This window comes from Ambystoma mexicanum, chromosome 7q, assembly GCF_040938575.1.
Source record: "Ambystoma mexicanum isolate Mex_15411 chromosome 7q, UKY_AmexF1_1, whole genome shotgun sequence".
In the NCBI taxonomy this organism is placed as follows: Eukaryota; Metazoa; Chordata; class Amphibia; order Caudata; family Ambystomatidae; genus Ambystoma; species Ambystoma mexicanum.
Genome location: NC_090941.1, coordinates 979,198,503 through 979,216,872, shown reverse-complemented (window position 1 = coordinate 979,216,872; position 18,370 = coordinate 979,198,503). Strand labels below are relative to the sequence as shown.

Here is an 18,370-nt window from a genome sequence, read left to right as displayed (position 1 = left end):
TAGTTCTATCCCGCGATTCTGCCACAAAAGAAAGTGTATTGCTGGGCGGTATAGTGGACAAATACGATGGCTCACCAAAAACCCTTTGAGGATTCCTGGATTCATGTTTGGTTCAATTTACTTTTAAGCCCTACTACTTTTCAACTCCCCGGGCTAAAGTGGGCTTCATCATTTCCCACCTTTCAGGAAACGCCTTAACCTGGGCCACGCCCCTCGTTAATTCCGGCGATGTTCTTCTAGATGACTACGATGGCTTCATACAAGCCCTTAAGACCATGTTTGATCATCCGGTACAGGTCTATAGTGCCCAGGAACGCCTGTTAGGATTTCAGCAAGGATCCCAGGATATGCTCACCTATGTTACCCGATTCAAGCAGTTAGTCAAGGAAGCTGATTAGTCCCCGGAGGCGAGTTTTTGTAACGCTCACCTGGTTCCCACGGAGGCGCGGCGTCGAAGGCGCAGAACTCTGAAGATGGACAGGAAGGGCCCCTCTATTCTGGCTTCCCTGGCTCGTTGGATACCCTCCTGTGCGTGAAAAGGGAGTATTACCAACTGTGGAACAATGCTCAAACCTCCCACTCCCTTCCAACCCTCCACGATAACTCCTCCACGATTCCCCGTGAAGCCTCACCTTAGGGTTTGGAAGAATGAGCTCTCCATCCTGCTTCTGATGCAGGGGCGCGTTGAAACCCAGTTACTTCACTGGATTGAGGATTGATGGGAGTTCAGGTAAGCTTGACTGTTCAGGTAAGGCGCTGTAAAAGTTCTGTTCAAAAGTTCAAGCTTAATAATAATGTTCGTTGTCTAATTGCAGCAAGCGCTAATGCTTATGTCTTTTTCCCCTTAGGGGCCGGGGTTCGGAGTGCCGGAGATATGGCGCCGACCCGAAGTGAAACAGTTCTGGATGAGCGCTCAGGTAATGTCTTTGCATTCGCTCATTCAATGTCTTTGTCTTTTTTCCCCATAGGGGCCGGGGTCCGGAGATGCCAGGAAGCGGCAGGACCCGAAATGCAGTGGAAATAATCCAACAGGTAAGACTTAAAAGGAAACTGAGCTTTCCTTATTCCTTTTCTCCCTCTCACCTTTGTTCTGGTCTTTTTTCCTCTAGGCGCCGGGGCGTAGCTGAATCCGGAAGATCGCTGCTGAAGATAGAAGCGCCTTGCAAAGGTGAGTAAAATGCAGCGCTGCAGCGATCGAAACGAAATGCCTTTAAAATGATGTCTTCCTTTTCAGGGCCGTTGGAGAAATGACTCCGGGATGCAGATTTAGCAGGTAAGGGCTTTTCTTCTCCTATTCTCTTCCTTTCTCCCCTTGCAGGTGTTCCAGGGTGCTGGCAGGCGTGGCTGAAGTCAGGATGCAGGAGCTGACACGGTGAGGGTCCAGCTGCTAGGTGCAGAACAACGCGAAGCATGTGTGGCTGTTCGGGTGGGGTTTAAATAGCCTTGGAAGAAGTTCCTGGTATGTATCCTTCCCCGACCACACCCGGGTGGTGAAGTAGTCCTACAGGTTAAGTAGTCCCATTCAGGCCTCAAGAGGGCCTGGATGAAGCAGCAAGGTCTGCATCAGGTAAGTGTGCACCCAAGCACTTAAACACATATCCTCTTCTATGAGCCTGGCGCCTAAGGCGCCAGGACTGGGGTCCGCTATGAGCCTGGCGCCTAAGGCGCCAGGACTGAGTCCAAAGGGCCCCGACTTGGGCACGCTGAGACTTCCCTGGGGAAAATGATGTCTGCCTCTGGGGTTGCTGGGCCTGGCCTGGCTCCTTAGAGGTAGGCATCATGACAGTACCCCCCCTCAAGGCCCCTCCCAAGGTCTTTTCCTCCGGGGGTTTTGGTTTGTGCGGGAATCTTCGATGGAATCTTTGAATTAATCGTGGTGCGTGAACATAGTTACTGGGTTCCCAAGATCTTTCCTGAGGTCCATATCCTTTCCAATCAACAAGATAGAAGAGTTTCGACTTAACTATCTTGGAATCTAAAATGTCTTTCACTTCGAATTCTAATTCTCCATCAATTTGGACAGGGCCTGGGGGCTCAGACAGTCTGGTTCCAGGTTGCACTGGTTTTAGAAGAGATGCGTGAAAAACGGGATGAATCCGCATGTTGGATGGTAAATCGAGTTTAAAGGCCACTGGGTTGATAATAGCTTTGATGGGGTAAGGCCCAATGAATCTGGGGTTAAAAGTTCGCTGACCCTTGAGGGGTAGATGTTTAGTTGCTAGCCATACCTGATCTCCTACTTGGTAAGGAGGAGTTTTACTTCGGTGCAAATCAGCGTTTTCTTTATACTTTTTCTTGGCTTGCTGTAAGTGGGTTGTAGCTTCTTTGAAGGCTTGGGTTATTGTGGAATGTAGGTGATTTACTGCAGGCATCTCCAGGGTCAGAGGTGGATCTAGGTCAGAGGTCCGAGGATGGTGACCATACAGGGTATAAAAAGGAGTCTGTCCGGTTCCCGAATGCACTGAATTGTTGTATGCATATTCTGCAATCCAAAGGATGTCCTTCCAATTCAACTCGGATTGGTGTAACATGCACCGCAGATATTGCTCGAGAGTCTGATTGGTTCTCTCGGTTTGTCCGTCGGTCTGGGGGTGGTGGCTGGTGGATAACCGCACGTCTATTTGTGCTAGTTGGCAACATTTCTTCCAAAAGTGGGAGATAAATTGACTTCCACGGTCTGAGACTAATATGGAAGGGAAACCATGTAACCGCACTATATTTTCCATAAATTCCTTGGCCAAGGTGGAAGCTGACGGCAATCCTTTTAAAGGGATAAAATGGGCCATTTTGGAGAATAGATCCACTATTACGAGAATCGTGTTGTAACCACCACAAGGAGGCAGGTCAGTTATAAAGTCCATTGACAAGGTGTGCCAAGGTGCTGGTGGAATGTCCAAAGGTTGAAGTAGGCCGGCTGGCCTTTTCTTTTGACTCTTATTTTGGGCACAGATTCCGCAAGACAACACAAATGACTTTGTCTTTTCTCCAAGAAGGCCACCAAAAGTGGCGTTTGATCTTTTCTTCTGTTTTCGCGATACCGGGGTGTCCTTTCATTAATGATTCATGATGACGGGTAATGACAAGTTCCTGCAATTCTTTACTTGGCAGAAATAACCGCTCTTGGAAGTAGGGTGAGTCATCCTTAACGGTGTAGTGAGGACCCTTTTGACTCCATTCCAGTAAGGTAGAAGAGTCAAAAAGCTGTTTTACTTGAGCTTGGATGTCCTCAATGGTTTGCAATGAAGTCAAGCCCAGAATTCTTTGTTCCGGTATGATTGGCACAGGTTCTAAACTCGAATTGGGTTCTTCCATGCCTATCCGGGATAAGGCATCTGCCTTACCATTCTTGCAGCCAGGGCGATAGGTAATTACAAAATCAAATTCCGCAAAGAATAAAGCCCATCGGAGTTGTCGCGAAGATTGAGCTTTGGCCGTCTTTAAATACTGCACATTTCTGTGGTCCGTAATTACGGTGATGGTGTGTCTTGCACCGAGAAGATAGTGACGCCAAGCCTTGAAAGCTGATTTAATAGCCAGTAGTTCTTTGTCGGTAATTGCGTAATTGAGTTCAGGTGGAGAGAATTTTCTGGACCAAAAGGCTACAGGGTGTAGTTGGTTAGTTTCTGGGTCTCTTTGCGACAGGACAGCTCCCATGGCCGAACTGGATGCATCGGTTTCCACGATGTAAGGGAGATCTGGGCGCGGGTGCTTCAATACAGGTGCAGAGGTGAATTTGGTTTTCAGGTCCTGAAAGGCTTGTTCAGCCTCAAGAGTCCATTCAAAGCGTTTGTTTTTCTTTAGGAGAGCTGTGATGGGTTGAACAGTTCGAGAAAATTCCGGGATGAACCTTCGATAGAAATTGGCAAAGCCAAGCATGCTTTGCACTCCCTTCACAGAGCTAGGAGATGGCCATTTGAGAATGGCGTCCACTTTCCGCGAGTCCATTCGGATTCCTTGAGGTGTCAGGATGAATCCGAGAAACTCCACTTCTGTGGTATGAAAAACGCATTTTTCGAGCTTGGCAAATAATTTGTGCTGGCGCAATTTCTCAAGAACTGCCCTAACATGGTTTCTGTGATCAGATTCTGAGGAGGAATACACCAGGATGTCGTCAATATAAACGATGACACAAACATCGATAAGTTCCCGAAGAACATCATTCATGAAGTACTGAAAGGCGGCAGGTGCGTTGCACAAACCGAAGGGCATTACTTGATATTCGAAGAGCCCAAATTTGGTGCGGAATGCAGTCTTCCACTCGTCGCCCTCTTTTATACGTACCAGGTGGTAAGCTCCTCGGAGATCTAGCTTGGTGTACACACGAGCATCTTTTACTTGGTCGATAAGCTCAGGTATCAGGGGCAAAGGGTAACGATTCTTAATCGTTATCTGATTTAGGGCGCGGTAGTCAATACAGGCCCTAAGGTCTCCTTCCTTTTTAGGTACGAAGAACAAAGCGGAAGAGACTGGTGACTTTGATGGGCGAATGAAACCATTGGCCAGGTATTGATCCAAATACTGGCGCAAATGCAGGTTCTCAGGTTCAGTAAGAGCATAAATCCTACTACAAGGTAGTTGTGCATTGGGTACCAAGTCGATTTGGCAATCGTAAGATCGATGGGGAGGTAAGGTGTTAGCCTGCTCTTTCTGAAAAACGTCTTGGAATTCTTGGTATTCAGATGGTAGCTGTACAGGGGTGGAAGTTACAGAGGCTAGACCCATAGCTGGATTCCTTGGGTAACAGGTTGGTTCACAATCAGGAAAAGTTATCTTCTTTGCTCGCCAGTCTATTCTCGGATTATGTGTTTCTAACCAAGGGATTCCAAGAAGTACTTGAAATTGTGGGGCCTTGATCACATCAAACACGATTGCTTCCCGATGTCCGTCCTGACCCACCAGAGTGATTTCAACTGTGGAATGTGTTACAGGCCCTGAGGCTATTTCGGTTCCATCAACTGTAGTAATTACATCTTGGGTTACTTTCGGGCGGAGAGGAAGCTTAATCCTGGAAGCCAATTCACGGTCTGTGTAATTTCCAATAGCTCCACTGTCTATGTATGCTTTTATAGCATGCAACTGCTGAGGCTGTTTTGGGTTCACAAGCACCATTGGCATGACAAAATGCGAGGTCAAAGAGTTTGTTTTCAAGCTCGGCAAGCGGACCCCTACGCTTGTCGGTCTAGGTCGTTTCCCGAACCAGGTGTCAATAACTCGTTATCAGTGGCTCCAACCACCTTCTTGGGTGGTTTAACTGGACAACTTTGAAGAAAGTGACCGGAAGTTCCGCAATACAGACAAAGTTGCATTTGTCGCCTTCTCTCTCGTTCCTTCTGCGTTAATGGTCCTTTAACACTGCCAATTTGCATAGGTTCGGAAACGTCCGTACTCTTGGAGTTAACGTGGGTCTTGATAGGTACTCTGGTTTCATACTTGAGCCGATCTGCTTTTCTATTTTGAAGTCTGTGATCAAGTTGAACCACTAAGTCTATGTAGTCTGCGCAGGCCTGGGGTGGATCTACTATCTGAGCTATAACATCTTTAAGCTCTCCGCGCAGGCCTCGATGAAACAATGTGATCCTTTTATTTTCAGGCCATCCGGTTTCCACAACTAGTCTATTAAAGGTGGCGATATAGGACAAAAGATCCTGATTACCTTGTCGTAAGGATAGCAGTTCGTTGTCAAGGGCCTGTCCCTGCGAGTGTCGAGCGAACAATCTTTCCATGCTGGCCTGGAAGCCCTGGAAATCCCGGAGAATGGGATCATCCTGATTTACCAATGGAATAGACCAATCGGCAGCACAGCCACTGAGGTAAAATAGTATAAAGGCTACTTTGGTCTGGTCGTTGGGGAAGGCCCCGGGCCTGCATAAAAAGTGTAAACGGCATTGGTTCATAAAAACGGCATATTTCTTGGGATCCCCCGCAAAACGTTCCGGCGGGGCCAAAGGCATGTGTCCAGGTAGATTGATTTGTACCGGGTTATTCGAACCCATTGTTGTAGAAATATCTCCGGAAACAGGTAAAGGAGTGTGCTCTGCCTGGCCCTGCAATAACCTTTTGGCCAGATAATTGGTTCTTTCCTTGGATAGGATTAGTTCCCTTCTGAGAGCATTAGTCTCCTGGCGGGCTGAGTGCACTTCTGCCCGTAATTCCCCTAAAAGATGGGCCAGCTGATCTGTCTCGGAAGTCTCCATAGCGCCCAGGTGGGAAATTGTCGTAAGGCTTCGCGTTCTGTAACGCTCACCTGGTTCCCACGGAGGCGCGGCGTCGAAGGCGCAGAACTCTGAAGATGGACAGGAAGGGCCCCTCTATTCTGGCTTCCCTGGCTCGTTGGATACCCTCCTGTGCGTGAAAAGGGAGTATTACCAACTGTGGAACAATGCTCAAACCTCCCACTCCCTTCCAACCCTCCACGATAACTCCTCCACGATTCCCCGTGAAGCCTCACCTTAGGGTTTGGAAGGATGAGCTCTCCATCCTGCTTCTGATGCAGGGGCGCGTTGAAACCCAGTTACTTCACTGGATTGAGGATTGATGGGAGTTCAGGTAAGCTTGACTGTTCAGGTAAGGCGCTGTAAAAGTTCTGTTCAAAAGTTCAAGCTTAATAATAATGTTCGTTGTCTAATTGCAGCAAGCGCTAATGCTTATGTCTTTTTCCCCTTAGGGGCCGGGGTTCGGAGTGCCGGAGATATGGCGCCGACCCGAAGTGAAACAGTTCTGGATGAGCGCTCAGGTAATGTCTTTGCATTCGCTCATTCAATGTCTTTGTCTTTTTTCCCCATAGGGGCCGGGGTCCGGAGATGCCAGGAAGCAGCAGGACCCGAAATGCAGTGGGAATAATCCAACAGGTAAGACTTAAAAGGAAACTGAGCTTTCCTTATTCCTTTTCTCCCTCTCACCTTTGTTCTTGTCTTTTTTCCTCTAGGCGCCGGGGCGTAGCTGAATCCGGAAGATCGCTGCTGAAGATGGAAGCGCCTTGCAAAGGTGAGTAAAATGCAGCGCTGCAGCGATCGAAACGAAATGCCTTTAAAATGATGTCTTCCTTTTCAGGGCCGTTGGAGAAATGACTCCGGGATGCAGATTTAGCAGGTAAGGGCTTTTCTTCTCCTATTCTCTTCCTTTCTCCCCTTGCAGGTGTTCCAGGGTGCTGGCAGGCGTGGCTGAAGTCAGGATGCAGGAGCTGACACAGTGAGGGTCCAGCTGCTAGGTGCAGAACAACGCGAAGCATGTGTGGCTGTTCGGGTGGGGTTTAAATAGCCTTGGAAGAAGTTCCTGGTATGTATCCTTCCCCGACCACACCCGGGTGGTGAAGTAGTCCTACAGGTTAAGTAGTCCCATTCAGGCCTCAAGAGGGCCTGGATGAAGCAGCAAGGTCTGCATCAGGTAAGTGTGCACCCAAGCACTTAAACACATATCCTCTTCTATGAGCCTGGCGTTTAAGGCGCCAGGACTGGGGTCCGCTATGAGCCTGGCGCCTAAGGCGCCAGGACTGAGTCCAAAGGGCCCCGACTTGGGCCCGCTGAGACTTCCCTGGGGAAAATGATGTCTGCCTCTGGGGTTGCTGGGCCCGGCCTGGCTCCTTAGAGGTAGGCATCATGACAGTTTTACCCTTTTCAGGAGCGGACTGAATGAGGAGATTAAGGATGAGTTGGCCAGAGTGGCTCGCCCAAACTCATTCCAGGCACTAATGGACTTTGCCATGCAAAATGCCAGGAAAGGAAGGCAGAGAAAAAGAAATCCAAAGCTAATCCTCCGAAGCTGTCCTTTGAGAGTACCACCAAGGCGGACACAAACCCAGGCTCAATCTCTGAACCAGAACCCATGCAGATAGGAGCCTTCCGTGGACCTATATCCCCGCAAGAAAGAATCAGAAGGATTCATACGGGGTTGTGCATGTATTGTGCCTCAGACAAACACCTGGTTAGGGAGTGTCCTCTGCCCCTCCTCGGCGTTCGGGAAACGCCAGCTCCCGATCCTAGATGGAGCAGAGCTTTGGGAGAGAGATGTTTGCTCCACATCAATTCCATCCTTGAACTCTCCTGGACAAAACAATTTGGTGATACTACAAGCCTTCCTGTCGCCCTCCAAGAATAAGACCTATCCCATTCTGGCCTTGGTGGACTGCAGAGCAATGGGAATTTTCATTGATCAAGACTGGGTTGTTAGTCATCACATTCTGTACGAGACACAAAGCACCATGCAGCCGGTGGAAGCAATCGACGGAAGACCCTCTCTTCAGGACCCATAAGCCTGCAGACAAAAGAGATCCAACTTTCCATAAAGCATCACCAAGAGCGGATTACATACGACATCATTAAGTCAGCCCATTACCCCATGGTATTGGGTATGCCCTGGTTACAGAAGCACAATCCGTATATCAATTGGACAGCAGGATCACTATTCCTAGGCTCAGAGTTTTGTGTGTCCCACTGTCTAATCCTGGATCCCTCCTCGACACCCCCTAAAGAACCACCAAGAGACCTGAAAAACACCACTCATGGTTTCTAATATCATACAAGTCCCAGAGGCCTATCAGGGATATGCTGATGTATTTTCAACTGCCATAGTCCAGGCCTTACCCCCTCACAGACCTGAAGACTGTGCCATAGATACAGATCCCTCAGCAGTGATTCATTTTGGCAGAATGTTCATTCTTTCCGAACCTGAGAAAAAGGCCCTCAGAGAATACCTGGATACCAACATTGAAAATGGCACCATAAGACCCTCAAAATCTCCAGCGGGTGTTTCATTGTTCTTTGTTCCCAAGAAGAACACCAAGGAACTCAGACCTTGCCTCGACTATCGTGGCTTAAATCAATGCACCCTCAAAGATCGGTACCCACTACCCCTGATCTCGGATATCCTGGAAGCTGTGAGAGGCGCTGTAGTATTCACGAAGTTGGATCTCCGGGGTGCCTATCATTTGATCTGTGTTTGGGAAGGAGACGAATGGAAAACAGCCTTTAGAACACCCTTTGGTCACTATGAATATCTAGTCATGCCCTTTGGACTAGCTAATGCCCCCGCGGTTTTTCAACGTTTTATGGATAGGGTGTTTTCTGGCATGTTATTCCTTTTTGTCATTGTCTATCTGGATGACATATTGATCTTTTCCAAGCATCATCTAAAGCATGAAGAGCATGTAAAGGCAGTAATGCAACGACTCCGTGAACACAAACTTTTAGCCAAACCCAAAAAATGCTTGTTTCACGTTACTTCTGTTCACTACCTGGGATTCATCCTTAGCCCAGAAGGAATTGGTATGGACCCTTCAAAGGTAAAGGCCATACTGGCATGGCCTGCTCCCACGTCCGTGAAACAAGTTCAATTCTTCCTGGGGCTTGCCAACTTCTACCAGAAGTTCATTTCTACCTTTTCCGAGATCGTCCAGCCGATTGTTGCTCTCTTGAAGAAAGACACTCCCTTTATCTGGTCTACACCGCAAGACAAAGCATTCCAACGATTGAAGACAGAGTTCACGCAAGCCCCATCCTGGCCCAACTAGACATAAATCGCCCATCCTAGTGGAAACGGATGCCTCTAACTACGCCATAGGAGCGGTCTTGAAACAGGAACTTGAGGATAAACTGGAACACCCCATTGCTTACCTCTCACGAACCCTGACTCCCAGTGAGACACACTATTCCGTCCTGGAAAAGGAAAGGTTAGCCATCCGCCAGGCCTTCACTGAATGGCAACATCTACTTCTAGGTGCTAGATATCCAGTTCAGGTCCGCTTGGACCATCGGAATCTTCAAATTCTAACAATCATTGGAGTGCAGGAACAGTCGTCAGGCGAGTTGGGCCTACTACTTTGCCCAATACCAATTCCAAATCACTCATGTTCCCGGATCACAAAACATGATTGCGGATGCCTTATCTCGACGTCCTGACTATGTAACTACTGAAGACAAGGCCTATCCTAAGATGTTTCCCCACACGATCTTTGTAGCTCAAGCAGTCAACCTTCTGGAAGAAGTTCGAGTACAAACCCAATCCTCTGACCTCTGGAAGGATATTTCAAGGAAGAATCCATGGAACCTAAGACTTAAGGAAGGATACTTATTCAAGGACAATGCACTGGTCATTCCTTCACAGAAATGACAACAAAGAATGATAAACCTCTGTCATGATACCCTTCACTCCGGACATTGTGGCATAACCAACACCCTCCGTCTTATACAAAGACAGTTTTGGTGGCCTGGAATGAAGATTGACGTACAGCAGTACATCAAAGCTTGTGCTGTCTGCAGTCAAAACAAACATGAGACCGCAGGGTCTTCTAATGCAACCATCGCTGACAACAAGGCCATGGGAATTCATTGCTACAGACTTCATTGTGGAATTACCAGCTTCCCGAGGGTACACGACCATCATGGTTACCATAGATTTGTTCACTCATATGGCTCATTTTACACCCCTGTGTAAGTTACCATCCTCGTCCGAACTTGCTGGAATCTTCCTGGAACACATATTTCGTTTACATGGACTCCCTTCCAAGATCATATCTGATCGAGGACCTCAGTACGTCTCTCAATTCTGGAAACATCTCTGTCGCCTTTTGGGAATCCAACACGCACTCTCATCAGGTTATCATCCCCAGGCCAACGGGGCCACAGAACGTGCTAATCAGACCCTGGAACAGTATCTTCGATGTTTTGCCATCAAGGTTCAGGATGACTGGTCGCTCCTGATACCCGTGGCTGAATTCGCCTGCAACAATTCTGACCATTCAGCAATTAAGACCAGCCCCTTTTATTGTAGCCAAGGTTTCCATCCATCAGTTCTACCCTCTGTTCTCCCTCATCCTACACCAGTACCTACTGTCGACTCCTGGATTGAAACCCTCATCAACGTACACCAAGAGGCCAAAGAAAATTTAGAGAAGGCCAGAACACAGACTAAGACGTATGCAGATTTAAAAAGGAGACCAGGTCCTCCTTATGCAATCGGTGATCAAGTCTGGTTGTCCTCGAAATTACTACCCCGGCATCTACGGCCAAACAAGTTGGCCGCTCAGTACTATGGTCCATTTCCCATCAAGGAAATTATCAATCCAGTTTCATACCGGATTAGTCTACCAGACTCTTGGAAGAAAATTCACCCAGTATTCCACACATCCTTATTAAAACCCCACCACCATTCCTCCCGGTAATCCTACCGACCTCCTCCTCTACTGGTCGACAACCAATTGGAATATGAAATATCTCGAATATGTGACTCCAGGTATAAACGGGGTCAGCTTCAATACCTGGTTGAATGGAAAGGATATCCTCCTAGTGAAAGAACCTGGGAACCACTTTCTAATCTCAAGGCCCCTCGACTACTCAGAGGATTTCACCTTATACACCCGGGCAAACCTGGTGGAACAGGTTTTCGGAGGAGGCATGCTGTCATGACCCGCAGAACGCGCCCCTTCTGGACGTCCTGGTCCTTGTCACGGCGGGGCTTGTATTCATTGTTTCTTCCAACATGGCCGTATCACGTGACACGCCTCGCACCAGCCTTCACGGCAGACGTAGTACGTTCCATAAATATGCCACGCCCCCGCGGCCCCGCGCGTCTCAATGCTATTGCGAAGTAGCGACCCGACGTGTGCTCCGTAGCTCGCGGTATTGTTTCCCTTGCTTCTTTCACTCTAACCCAACTCTAGTCCCTTTCCTTCCTTTCTTGATTCCTGAACTCGTGTGCTAGTTGCGCACCCTGTTATTTCCTGGATTGCTGGATCTCTGCATCCCGGTACTTGAACGCACGCTGGAGTCGGAAGAGACTCGTGCAGCCTTATTCAAGACTTGAGCAGTACGCAAGAAGGCATTGATCAAGAAATCCAGCAAAGATCGATCTCAGGTGAGAAGGGGGGGAACTCCTTGACACGAGCAGGCTCGAAAATCTGGACGGCACCTGCCACTCTCTCCACAGGTTGGGCTTCTCCCTCATCTTCAAGAAGTCCCACATAACACCTTCCCAAAAGCTGCAATTCATTGGAGCAGTCCTGGACTCTTCCTTGGGGAAAGCTTCGGCACCCGAGTTAAGGGCCATCCACATTTTGCAGATGGTAAACAAATTTCAGAGTGCCCCAAATCTTCCTGCCTTTGATTTTCTGAGGTTGCTCGTTCTCATGGCGTTTCTGCCCTCTGTACAGGGAAAAAGTGTTCTGGTAATAACTGACAACACAGTGGCCATGCATTACCTCAACAAGAGAGGGGGTGTAGGGTCACTACCACTGTGCAGAGAGGTGATGCAGCTCTGGTTTTGGGCACTGCAAGAAGGAATCTCTATGTCGGCAGTTCATCGGGCCGGAGAGGAAAACATGGCGGCATATGCTCTGAGCAGGCAGACAACTGCCTCCCACGAGTAGGAGCAGGCTCAGGAAGTCCTTCAAGAGATCTTTGCCCTTCGGGGAACCCATCTGTGTGCATCCTGTTCTGCTCCATGGAATTTCTTCAGAGGAGCTCTAGGGGACGCGTTCGTAGTGGACTCGGAATTTGCACTTCTGTATGCGTTTCCACCGATCTCCGTCATTGCTCATCTTCTAAGGAAGTTGAGGAAATCCATGATCCTGATTGCCCCGGACTGGGCCAGGAAGGTGTGGTACTCTGAACTTCTGGAAATGTCCATCTGCCCTCCAATTAGTCTTCCCCAAAGAGAGAATTCCCCCTCGCAAGAGGGAGATCGTATTCTTGATCCAGAGATCAGGACCCTCAAAGTCCACGCATGATTTTTGAGAGGTTGAGGTACAAATATTGGGACCTTCCAGAAGACATCATGGAGATGTTGCTTTCGGCCAGAAGGCCAGCACCTAAAACTCTATACCGTTGCCGCTGGAACAAATTTTGCAGTTGGTGTAGAGATAAAGGAATTGACCCATTTTCTTGTGAAACGTCATCCATTTTGTCAGGCAGGCTTGCTCTCCATGCACAGTTCTGGCACCAGAATTTTGCGGACCCCTGGATCCTCTACGTAGTATCCACGGGGTACTGCCTACCCATTCCAGCCTCTCCTCCCCCTCCACTCCCACAGGTTGGGACAGCAACTCTTTTGGCACAGATCTGGTCGATCGTCGAGAGACAGGCAGTCCCAGCCTCGCAGCAAGGCTTGGGCTTTTACTCCAGGATTTTCGCCATTCAGAAAAAGAACCAGGCGGGCCTGAGAGTTGTGCTGGACCTTTCTACCCTCAACTTCTCCCTACCTCTACAAAAATTCAAGATGGTTACGCCAGCTTTGTTAGCGGAGACATTGTGCAGGGGAGACTGGATGTGCTCCCAGGATCTGTGCGACGCTTACTTACACGTCCCGATTAGGCAGCCTCATCGTTCTTTTCTACGATTCAGGATCATGGGCTTTCATTTCCAATACAAGGTGCTTCCCCTTGACATCATCTTGGTCCCAGGGTCTTTTACCAGACTAATGAATACAGCCCTCCTCAGGGCTCAGGGGCACCACACCTATCCGTACCTCGACGACTGGCTTGTCAGGGCATCATCTCCGGAAGCGGTGCACCGCACCTCTCACACCCTGATGAACAGACTTCACAATCTGGGACACAGGCTCAGAGAGAGTTTTGCCCATGGAGGACAAGATCACGGCCAACAAGAGGGTCACTATGCACTTCCTCAGCAGAGAAGTGACATCTGCCTGGTGATACCAACACCTTCAGGGTCTCATGGCAGCGGTCCTATTGGCCGTCCCCCACACGAGACTCAGGATGAGGAGGATACAGCTGCACTTCGCGGCATCATGGAACCAGGAATGGGGTTCTCAGGTGGAGATGATCAGGACCCGGACCTGGCAGGAGCAGACGTACCACATCAATTGGCTGGAACTGAAGGCTATCTGGCTGGCGCAGAGCCTTATTCCGATTATCGAGGGCAAGGTCGTCCTCATTCAGACAGACAACTCGACCAGCATGTTCTATGTCAACAAGCAGGGAGGCACCAGGTCCCCTCCACTTTTTTGGCAGTCAGCATGTCGGAATGGGCCCTGGAGAACAACATCTACCTCAGGGCCGTCCACCTTCTGGGGGAATCCAACCTGGAGGCAGACAGGCTCAGAAGACTGGTAGCGGACAATTACGAGTGCCAGCTAAACGACCTGGTTCTGCAGGAGATCTTCAGCAGATGGGGACACCCCCGGGCCGAACCTCTTTGCCTCCTCCTGGCACAACAGGAAGTGCCAGCAGTTCGCCTCCTGGCAAGGGCAGGGCCCCGGCTCCCTGGGCGATGCCTTTCAGATTCAGTGGAATAGCATGACAGCATACGCCTTCCCGCCAATGCCGCTGATACACAGGGTGATATGCAAGATCAAGGAGTCTCGCCAGCTCAGCATCATTCTGATAGCTCTATGGTGGCCAGCCAGGCCATGGTTCTCGGAGCTGCTCAGCCTCTCGGAGAGACCTACCATTCGCCTTCCGACGGGCCCAGCACATATTCTGGCGCAGCAGGGGGGCAGGGTCATCCACCCCGCGCCACAGAAACTAGCCCTCACAGCGTGGTTCCTGAGCAAGTCACACTAGGACACCTCAGCCGGTCTCAGGCTAACCTAGAAATCATACAGGGCGCTAGAAGCAAAACTACAAGGGCCAAGTATAAGAGCAAGTTGACCAGGTTCTGCCACTGGGCAGACTCCTAAGGATGTCAACCCCCTTGCATGTATATTGGACGACGTGCTCTCCTTCACGTCGCACACCGGCCACTCTGACGTCCAGGTGGACACCTGCCGCACTTACTTGGCAGCCATTGGGGCCTGCAGAAACTCAGAGGAGGAGGTCTTCTCCTCTTCCAACCCCATTGTCAAGAAGCATCTAACGGGACCTGCCAGACTCTACCCGCCCATCAAGAGGCCAAACCCTGTGTGGGACCTCAACATAGTGTTGGGTGCCTTGACGCACAAACCATTTGTGCCAATAGCGTCCGCGGACATCAGGCTGGTCACCATTAAGATGGCCTTGCTAGTCGGCCTCTCCTCGGCTCGCAGGATAAGCGAAATCCAGGCACTGGTCGCCTCAGAGCCCTACACTACATTTCACAGAGATAAAGTAGTCCTGCGGACACACCCAGCATTCCTACCTAAGGTGCCTTCCGCGTTCCATCTAAATGAATAAATAGTGCTGCCTACGTTTTTTGCTGAGCCCAAAGACGAGGCACAGAGAGTTCTACATAGCCTGGATGTCAGGCGTGCCCTGAAATTCTACTTGGACAGGACCAAGGACTTCCGCAAGTTGGATGCACGTTTGCACTTTTCGTCACCTCCGGCGGAGCAAGACCGGGATATAAGGCCTCCATAGCCCGTTGGATGGTCTCGGCCATCAAAGAAGCTTACCCGGGACACCATAAGCCACTTACGGCCAACATGAACGCCCACGCGGTCAGGGCCAAGGCAACGGCCATTGCATTCCAGCAGCATGCATGTCCCTTGGCAAGTCGTAAGCAGGGCGGCCACATGGGCCACCCCTACGGCTTTCTGCATGCACTACTGTTTGGACGCTGGTTCTAGATCAGACGCGGCCTTCAGACAGGCGGTTCTTAGAAACCTGTTTGCTTAAGGAGGGTCTCCTCTCCACCCTGGAGCTACACTCAGTTGTAATCGCCCCTGCAGTATGGAGGAAAGGGGACGGGACGTAAGAGTAATTAGAAGTTACTCACCGTAGTGACTAACCTACTCTTAGTCCTTAGTCCCCTTTCCTCCATTCAATTACATTTGGGAGTTAAGGAGCATTGGTATAACTTTTTTCACATATGACCTAGGGCTAAGGTCATTGATCTCAACCATGCTATACCTTTGAAATTTGGTCATTTAAAGATTTTCTGTTCTAATTAGAAATTGGGAGGTAGCGCGACACGATAACAGCCCACTTGAGTTTTCAAATCTATGTGGGTTAGGCTTACTATAGATTCCATTTATCGTTTCAATTATCTCCAGCTATACTGAAAATGTGCAGACGTAGACATGAGAAAAACACAGGGCATATGGGCTGCTTAAGAAAAGGTGAAGTTGACGAGCAAACAGTACAGACAGCACTGTTCTGGGTAACTTTCACCTAATCACATATCTGGTATCTCTTCGCTTTATGTGAACAAAAAGATCCTGTATGGAGTGAAAAGCAGCCACTGGAATCTCACAGATGCAGTCATCAATGTATGTCATGTCATCTGGCCTTGTCTTTTCCAAATCGGGTTCAGGATTGGTAAAAAAGTGTACTCTGGAGGATAGCTCAGGGGCAATGTGCTCTCCTTGGAAGCAAGACGACACGGAGCACCACAGGTTCGATCCGCAGGTCAGTGCTTAGAAACCGCTGCGTATTAAGCACATTATAAAAAAATAACTTATCATATCATCATACAAACATCCGATGGACAGTGCTTACAAAAGAATAGAATGTTTTTAAAGTGTCTGACCAGCATTGAGATACTCCTCTCGGTGTGCAAGTACACTCTATACATACACCTGTTTTATATTATGTAATGATTTGAAACTAGAAGTAAACTTGCATTGGGAAACTTTATATTACTGGGAAATCCTACCTATTTGATATGGCTGGCTTCAACAAAAACCTTGCCATAGATAGAAGTACATTGGATTCCTGCACTACGTCATCACCTGAAAACCGATTGTTAGTGAGGGTCACGTCCAGCACTGCCATTCCATGATTCCATGAAACATAATGTTTCAGACAGAGCATCATTAAACAGGTGGCTTAGCTCACATTCCATCGAGGCTTAGAGGGTAATTATTTTTAAACTATCTTTATTGTTTTTATTTGTTTATAGAGGAGAATATGGAGGTGGCAGGTAGTGTGGCATAAGGGACTCCAGTGTCCTGCTGTAAATATCACTTGTTATTGTAGAACATGATCGATCTGAGAATCTTGGTTTCAACAAAGCACATTTGAGATGTGCTCACTTTACTTTCTGATCCTTGAACGCATTACATGCTTTCACCCTGATAATGTTGGTTTTGTGCACCCGGCATGCGGCGCGGTACAAAAGCTTAAATAAATAAATATGATACTCCTGTTGTTGAACTGAAAATTCACGTGTGCACTGTCAACCTCTAGAAACAATTTAATTTCTTTGTGTTGTTTTCTGTGCCTGCAGTGATTCTGGCTGTAGATTCCAACTTTGGGGCAATATTGGTGGCATTCTGAACCCTATTATAATAGAAAGCGGAAGAGTTGTTGCAGTGTCAACTAAGCTATAGTACAATTTCTACAAACCATTTTCTAAAGTTTTACAGGTTGACGGTGTGCATGTTATTCCAACTGAATATTATGTTTTATTGTGTTATTGCGATTTCTAAGTGATCATTCCTAGGCCCCTGTTTTGTTGTGGCAGTTGTAGCATTCTTAAAACGAATATTAGCCCAATGTTACAGAGTGATCCGTTAATAAAATGAATGAGACCCTGAAAGTGGATTCATATAATGGCAAACTGCTTGCAAGATCTACCAAGAAAAGACAAATCAGATAGCTACAAAGTACTTTTCGCTTATTTCATCTTGTTGTTTTTCTTTTTTTTGGTAGAGCCGGCAACTCGAATCTGAAACTGGGACCACAGAGGAGCACAGTCTTAATAAGGAGGCCCGCAAATGGGCGACCAGAGTTGCACGGGAACACAAAAACATCATCCACAGTCAACGGGTAGGTTAATCCGTTTTCGGGCCTCCAACAAATCTAGTAAAATTATGTGCACTGGACAGGGGTGTTGCTAGGTCTGGAAAAGATCAGGGGCTTTGCTAATTTTGGGACTGTCAGGACTGGGGCTAGCTAGCTTTTTTGGTTGTAACACCTGAGCTTCAATACGGGGCTACAACCAAAAGACACGGGGCTATAGCTCCCTAAGCCCCCCCCTTAGCAACGCCTCTGGCACTGGATAGCAACAAAGAAATGCCACTTGAATTTATAGTACTGTGGCGGGTCAGATGAAGGACACAGACAGGTGTGATTTTGTCTGGGCGACTTTAATTTGCATTCATTGCAACTGCCCCAACCATGTTGCTTGACAGCTTTTTGTCTGCCATGTGCGATCTTCATTTCAACCAACTAGTCCCACTCACAACTTGGGCAGTACTTTAGATTAGATTTTTCCCCCATGTATCATTGATGAAAGGGTTTTCTCCCCTTGACTGACCACATGGTTTTACCATTTGTAATTTCCCTCTGTCCCCTTCTGTGGTTCATGTTCTGCCTCGTCCTCATAGACTTAGGTGGCATGCTACTGATACCTGTATGATCTCTGAAGAGATCAAAACTGCATGCATCTCCGACCTTATTGATATGCCATAATTTTCTCAGGCACTTGCTACAGTAGCTGACCACCTGGCCCCACTTCAGCCATCTAAACCCTGAGCTCGTCTTTCTGAACCCTGGTTCTCC

The 18,370-nt window shown here is 48.4% G+C and overlaps 1 protein-coding gene across 2 annotated transcripts in view; it reads left to right on the top strand.

Moving 5' to 3' along the window:
• The window catches only part of FCHSD2 (FCH and double SH3 domains 2), a 1,767,327-nt gene that overhangs the window by 1,396,416 nt on the left and 352,541 nt on the right, over positions 1-18,370 (top strand). For both annotated transcript variants that reach the window (XM_069640094.1, XM_069640093.1), the window contains exon 11: positions 17,519-17,635. In XM_069640094.1, the coding sequence (XP_069496195.1) occupies positions 17,519-17,635 (117 nt within the window). The remainder of the gene's footprint in view (positions 1-17,518; positions 17,636-18,370) is intronic.